This window comes from Nannospalax galili, unplaced genomic scaffold, assembly GCF_000622305.1.
Source record: "Nannospalax galili isolate Female #2095 unplaced genomic scaffold, S.galili_v1.0 scaffold465, whole genome shotgun sequence".
NCBI classification, from domain to species: domain Eukaryota; kingdom Metazoa; phylum Chordata; class Mammalia; order Rodentia; family Spalacidae; genus Nannospalax; species Nannospalax galili.
In genome coordinates, this window is record NW_008352832.1 from 95,896 (window position 1) to 103,801 (window position 7,906).

Sequence of the window (7,906 nt, forward strand, 5' to 3'; positions counted from 1 at the left end):
TCTGTATGCTACTAAATTTGAAAACCTAAAAGAAATGGACAGATATCTAAAGGCATGGGAACCACCAAAACTAAACCAAGAAGAGACTGACAGCTTAAAGAGACCCAAAACACAAAAAGAAATTGAAACAATAATACAAAAACCTCCCGACTAAAAAAACCCCAGGACGGATGGATTTACAGCAGAGTTCTAAAAGACATTTAAAGAAGATCTACATCCAATACTACTTAACTTATTCAAAAAGATAGAAATGGAGGGAGAACTTCCAAATTCCTTCCATGAAGCCAGCATCACTCTAATACCAAAGCCAGGTAAAGATACAACCAAAAAAGAAAACTATAGACCCATATCCTTAACGAACATAGATGCAAAAATTCTCAACAAGACACTTAGGAACTGCATACAGACACGTATTAAAAAATCATCCACCATGATCAAGTCGGCTTTATCCCAGTAATGCAGGGATAGTTCAATATACATAAGTCAATAAGCATTAGAAATCACATAAATGGGCTCAAAGACAAGAACCACATGGTCATCTTGATAGATAAAGAAAAGGCCTTTGACAAAATTCAACATGCATATATGTTCAAAGTCCTAGAGAGCACTGGACTGGAGGGAACATACCTCAATATAAATTAAAGCCATATATAACAAACCCACAGCCAACATCATTCTAAATGGAGAAAAACTGGAAGCATTCCCATTGAAATCAGGAACTAGACAAGGCTGTTCACTATCTACACTTCTCTTTACCATAGTACTTGAAACTCTTGCAAGAGCAGTAAGACAAGAGCAGGAAATTAAAGGAGTAATAATTGGAAAAGAAGAGATGATATGATATTATATCTAGGAGATGCGAAAAATTCCACCAGAAAACTCCTATAAATTATTAAAAGTTCAGTAAAATGGCAGGTAACAAAATTAACCTACAAAAGTCTGTAGCCTTTCTAAACACCAATAACACGCAATCAGAGAAAGCACATGGAAACACTCTGCTTCACAACAGCTGCAAAAAAAAAAAAAATATCTCAGAATAAACCTGACCAAAGACATTAAAGAGCTTTACAATGAAATTTTTAAATCACTAAAGAAAGAGATTGAGGAAGACATCAGAAGATGGAAGGACCTCCCATGCTCATGGATAGGAATAATTAATATTGGGAAAATGACCATCCTACCAAAAGTCATTTATAAATTCAAGACAATGCGAATCAAAATCCCTGTGACATTTTTCACAGAATTGGAAAAAAACATCCTAAGATTCATATGGAAGCAGAAAAGATCTCGGTTAGCCGAAACAACAGGAGCACTAAGAACAATGCCAGGGGAATTACTATACCAGATTTTAAGCTGTATTACAGAGCTACAGTCATAAAAACAACATGGTACTGGCACTAAAAGAGACCCATAGATCAATGGAACAAAATTTAAGACCCAAATATGAGTAAATACGATTTCAGCCACCTGCTATTTGACAAAAGGGCCAAGAATATTCACTGGAAAAAAGACAGCATGTTCAGCAAATGGTGCTGGCAAAACTGGATCTCCACCTGTAGAAGAATGAAACTAAACCCTTATCTTTCACCCTGCACGAAAGTCAGTTCCAAATGGATCAAAGACCTCAATGTAAAGCCTGAAACTCTGAATCTTTTAGAAGAAAACATTGGGAAAAACCTAAAAGATAAAGGTGCAGGAAAGGTTTAATAAACCGGACATCAATTGCTCAGAAACAAGGGCAAGAATTAACAAATGGGACCTCATTAAACTAAAAAACTTCGGTACATCAAAGGAGGCAACCAGGGAAGCGAACAGAAAATGCACAGAATGGGAGAAAATCTTTACCAGCGACACATCCAACAGAGGTTTAATATCCAGAATATATAACAAACTCAAAAAACAGAGAATCAAGACAAGAAGCAACTCAATTAAAAGATGGGCTAAGGAGCTGAACAGAGAGTTCTCAAAAGAAGAAGTAAAGATGGCTATGAAACATCTTAAAAGATGTTCAACATTACTAATAATTAGGGAAATGCTAATTAAAACCACTTTAAGATTACACCTTACCCAAGTCAGACTGTATAAGATCAAGAGAACAAATGATACCAAATGTTGGAGAGGATGTGGGGAAAGGGGAATGCTCATCCACTGCTCGTGGGGCTGCAAATTTGTTCAGCCCCTATGGAAAGCAGTATGGAGAACTCTTCAGAAACTACAAATGAACCTACCATTTGACCCAGTTATACCACTCCTTGGCATACAGCCAAAGAACTCATTCTATTGCAGAGACACTTGTACATGCATGTTTCTTGCTGCTCTTTTCACAACAGCTAAGAGATGGAAGCAACCTAAGTGTCCCTCAATTGACGAGTGGATAATGAACATGTGGTTCATTTATACGATGGAGTTTTACACAGCATTAAAGAAGGATGAAATCATGAAATTTGCAGGTAAATGGATGGAACTAGAAACTGTTACACTAAGTGAAGTAACACAGGCTCAGAAAAAAAAAATCGACATACGTTCTCTCTCATAAGTGGATCCTAGAACCAAACCCTAATAAATGAGTATGTATCCAGACATAAGAACCAGGAAAATAGAAAGGAACCTGGGAGGTAAAGGAAAAGAAAGAACCTGAAGGAGAAGAACAATAGGAAACAGGCCTTAATAAGGGAGATATAGATAAAAATTGGGTTAGTTTAAGGGAGGGGGGAGGGAAGGGTATACAAGGAACCTAGGGGATAAAGGAAAAGAAGGAGCTCAAGAGAGGTAGGACCGTAGGAGAAGGGTATTATTAAGGGAGAAAGGGGGAAATGGGGGCACTTTAAGTGGGAAAACCTCACTTAAGGGGTGAGACAATGAGAGAGATAAATAATGCCTAGCTAGTTTTGAAAACCAGAGGGAACCATATTACTCCTACAACCTACTGAAAAATTATACATAGATTAAGAAATATATGTCTAGGTAAGGTTTTTCTGAGAACAACTGGTCTTTGCCAAAGATTTATTTACATGACACATAGTAATTAGAAGTAGCAGACTGGTGGAACTAACGTTCTTGGGTGTTTAACAGACATACTTTGAGGCCTATACTTATTGGTCAGAGGGACATAAAGGACAGTTTTTGCTCCTTGCCATCCTCAGTCTATTAGTTTCAGGGGACTATAAGTATCTCTCAAAATGTCCTGTAATTGTGGTTGGTCACCTGTCCTCTTGATCAAGGAGGCCGAGGAAACCCCACGAGATGGACACAAAGAGGAGGATCAACACAGAGGAATCACTTCCTCCATGCTTCCAAGCGAAGCCAAACATGGTAGAGCAGGACCTTTGACTTATCTTCACATAGGCGGAACTGGTAAAATAAAGGAGCCGGGGCTCCTCCCAAGTCCATGAGGAACAGATTCTCAAATGACCTTAAGAGTAAAAATAAATTAGTTTATCTGGGCCAACTGTACGGCCTTAAACATCCAAAAGGAAAGTATAACCAAATATTAAAGGGGTCAATATAATTTCATAAGAGTCCATGCAAAGCTAAAGGCTATATAAGAAGCAACAATGCCAGACAGGAGATACCTTCTTTTGAGTTGTTGGCCAGGCTGACCAAAGGGACTCCCAGCATAGAACTGGGAAAATGAACAGCAGACCCTAATCTTATCTAAAGGAGTATTGACAACTGATTGCTGCTAGAATAGGAACAGCTGACCTTCCTAAAACAAAGACCTCTAGATAGGCTGACTAGATTCACCAGAAGGGCAAGTAGTGCGGATTGGCTGGGGTACTAACAACACAGCAGACAGTAGCAGAGATACCAGAGTATAAGGCCTCTAGTGAGGGGAGGGAGACCATGGGAGGGTGCCTTCTCGGAATTATATTTGAGGAGGAAGCATGGAAATTTATATTTGAGGAGGAAGCATGGACATTTACGTCATGCTAATTAGCATAAGTGATAAACATTACCATTGAAATCTACCCGATGCCTTTATAGACATACACAGGCACCAAGGATCCAAGTGCAACCCAATATGACTAGTAATAATGAGATGCATAGAGATTAAAAATGCATGCACCAACATCTCAGTGTTAGTAGCAAAAACAATATGTCTTTCTGCAAGGAACAATATATTCTAAAATGAAATGAAGATCTTTTTTAAAGGTTAAAAAACTCATTCAATTTCATGTCTTACAGGGCTTATACTGAGTTCAATATTCTATAACTGTATTAACTCAGCTGTGAACCTAGAAACTTGCACCTGTTAAATCTGTAGTGAAATGCTTCTTCTAATCATGTAGTTATAAATTAAAAAATGATTAAAAAAATAATAATAATTAGTAGACATGAAAAACATTACCATTGAAATCTACCTGATAACTTTATAGCCAGGCTCAGATGCTAAGGAGCTCAGAAAGTAATCGACTGTCACTAGTAATAATCAGATATATAGAGATTAGAAATACATGTGCAAACATCTTAATGTCAATTGCATTGAAAATGAATTTTTCTGTATGAACCTGTGTATTTTAATAATGAAATGGAGATCTTTTTTAAAAGTTAAAATCTCACTTAGAGTTATGTCTTATAGGGTTTATACCGTGTAAAATATGTATAACTGTAAAAATTCAACTATAAACCTAAAAATTTACAGCCAATTTTGAAAGAGATGCAACCTAGCTCTGGGAATTGTTATTGAATATGTCAATGCTGTAAATTATTAGGTTTAAAGTTGAATTAATACAGTTATACAATATTGAAGATACAAAGAAAATGGAAAAGCACTGTGTTCAGAATAAAAAGTAATACTAGCAAGTTAGTTTTCTATGATGCAACAGAAACCAACTATTCTAAAGCTGTAAGAGTACATGAACATATTTTAGAAGTACTTAAGAACTGAGTACTTAAGTCTCAACTTCTCATAGAATAGCTCAGATTGCACTTTGCTGTTGGAACATGTTTGCTCTAACACATAATTTGAGTGCCATAGAGTGACCAGTTGATGGCATGAGCAATGAGAAAGGACAACCACTTCTTAGTCTGAAGGTGAAAAGCAAACCATTTACTTGTCAGCCTCATGCCATTCTGTCACTAGGCAGTTTCTACTTCTCAAAGTTTTGAGTCATAAGCATCATCTCATACTTACAAGCCTTCTCTGCTGCCGTCAATCAAGGCTTGGAATAAGGGCTTGTTATGAGGTATGGTTTGTAAGATATTGCCGTCCCCAGTCACATAGCCAATGGCCCACTGCCCCAGTCGAGTACAGCTTAACCGGAAAATGTAGCTACAAAATACAATAAAATAATCTTCATTCATACTTAAAAAGTATGCCAATCATGAAACAGTTTGCTATTGTCTTTTCTTTTTACGGAAAATAAAACAGAATCATGTAGAATTCCTGATAGAAATTTATTTTACCCTGGTTTATCACCAATGTAGTTCACTTTTTATAGGTCTATGAAACTCTGATAATAATTCCAGTTCATTTAAATATCTCCAGAGTTCTATGAGAAAATAAATGAGGTTGTGAACTCCCAAGTGATTTAATACCAGCATCCTTAAGGATGCTATGTGAAAATGCAGCTGCTATGATATGGCAGTGACATTATTCATATTTAGAGAGAAGAGAAGTGAAACAAATGGCTAACGTTAATTTATCCAACTCAGAAACTGAACCAGGGATTTAATATGTTACTTTACAATTGAGACATTAAAACTTGGTTACACAATTTCCTTATAATGTTTTCTTATAAGGATTTTACCAATTTATCTTTAAACAAATCTCAAAAGAGCTGAAATATATCAATTATGAAACAAATTTATTAAGCTGCTACCTCAACTGCCAGTTAAGTATCCACAGGAAGTAAATATGATTCAAAACCTACAGTCATTCAAAGGAATGACAAATCTCTTAACATTAACTTCCAATGAAAGGAGACACTGACTTGGCTTTAAAATTATCATTTATTTACTCATTTCAGTAGATCAATCTCTTTATATGAGCATACTCCACTCAATCATGCATTCATATATAATATTATCTTCATTCTTTAGTCTCTATCAAGTGACCAAAAGTAACTTATCATGAACCCACTGGCTGTAGTGAAGACGTTATATGAATGTATGAAATAAGGAAAGAAGAAAATTATCTCCTAATTTACTCATGAGTCAAGTACATTACAATAAGTCAAAAGGTATTATTTAGCATGCATGATGGCTAGTCACTAGATCTAACAACACTGTGTTTTAGTAACACAATGGGATATCATCTACCGAGAAAATTGAGATATAAAGAAAGGAAGAATTTGTTATATTTGAATGCTAAAAACTTCATACTGTTGCTAGAAATATTAGAAAGAACATATTTTCTCGATGAGACCTTACTGATAGAATGTAGAACTATAAATTATTGGTATTCTTTTTTAAAATATTTTCTTGATTATTTTTATTTTATGTGTATAAGTGTATTGCCTGCATGTATGTGAGTGCACCCATATCATGCAATGACACAGAGGTCAGAAGGGGGCTTCAGATTCCCCTGGAACTGGAGTTAAGGATGGTTCGTAGCCGCCATGTGGGTGCTCGGAATCGAACCTGGGTCCTCTGCAAGATCAGTCAGTGCTTTTAACTGCTGAGCCATCTCTCCAGCCCCCAAATTATTGGTATTCTTAATCCAAACCAGAAAAAAAATTTCCACCCTGACTAATGGCTATGTAACAAAAACTGTAATAATTTACAATAACCAATTATAATTTCGAAGATCACTTGTTCCATTAAAAATTAGTTTAAAGATTCTCTCAAATAAAGAATCAAATGTAAAAATCTAAATGATTATGTGTGTTACGGATTTCAGAAGAATAAAATGATGATGAAGACGATAGTTACAAGACTGAATGGTTCATAGTTTTAAGGTAATTATTTATTCATCTAGTCAAAAGCACATGTGTGAAATTGCTCAGGTTTTAGTAAACATCATTTCTGTTTTCCTAAACATTGTTTTAGTGTGGTGTTTCTAAAATTAGTTATTATAGAGGAGGTGCAACCAATTCTGATAACTTCTCCACTACTAACAATTTGGTGACAGCCACAATATGGTTATTTGGAAGAATTTCTTCCTTTCATATACATTTCTGACTGAGTTCCATTTGCTCAACAGTTTGTATCACTGCTGCTGGTGCTCCTGCTGCCGGCTCGTCTTACCCTTCCTTATGAACTAAACACACTTCCAACTTTAGACTCTGTTCTCCAAAATGGCATGTTTAATGCAATTGGATATATTTGTTTCATTTTGACAGGGTAGTTAATGACTCAAAGCCACTTTTTGACACCAAATGCCATTCAAGAGATAATTCCTTAGATTCACTTTTTGTCATTTATGTAGGGTGCTTGGAACTGAACCCAGGACCTTATACTTAAGTACTCTACCACTGAGCTACATCTCTAGCCCTCAAGACATAACTTACCAGATAATGTTTTATTAGTTGAGAACCAAATAAATCACAACTTAAGGAAAACAAATGTCCTTGGAATGGCCTCAACTAGTTTATTTACTATGAAATCATAGAACAAACAACGTAGAATATCAAGCCAATATTTATTTGTCCACATGCAGTTTTTCTAAACAGATTTTTGATATTCAAAACACATTTCATATACTACAATCTACTCTCCATTAGCAATTTCTTATTTTGCTATGAAGAGAAAACCTTGAATGAATCAATATGATTTATGTAAGCCTTGGTTAACATACAAAATATCTGATCAGTATTTAGGGTCACAGCAACCAACTCTCCAGAGTCTAAAGATTTAAGTATTCAGGACCCTAACTGTTTTCTGTATTACTATCTCCTTTTAAGGTATCATGTGGGTTTTAAAAAAAAACATAGATATTTTCATTAAGAGAGAAGGAACTAAAAGT

General features: G+C 35.6%; 1 protein-coding gene across 4 annotated transcripts in view; it reads right to left on the reverse strand.

Moving 5' to 3' along the window:
• Cblb (Cbl proto-oncogene B) overlaps positions 1-7,906 on the reverse strand; it is a 231,991-nt gene that overhangs the window by 78,927 nt on the left and 145,158 nt on the right. For all 4 annotated transcript variants that reach the window (XM_017802455.2, XM_017802454.2, XM_008850079.3 and 1 more), the window contains exon 7: positions 5,135-5,272. In XM_017802455.2, the coding sequence (XP_017657944.1) occupies positions 5,135-5,272 (138 nt within the window). The remainder of the gene's footprint in view (positions 1-5,134; positions 5,273-7,906) is intronic.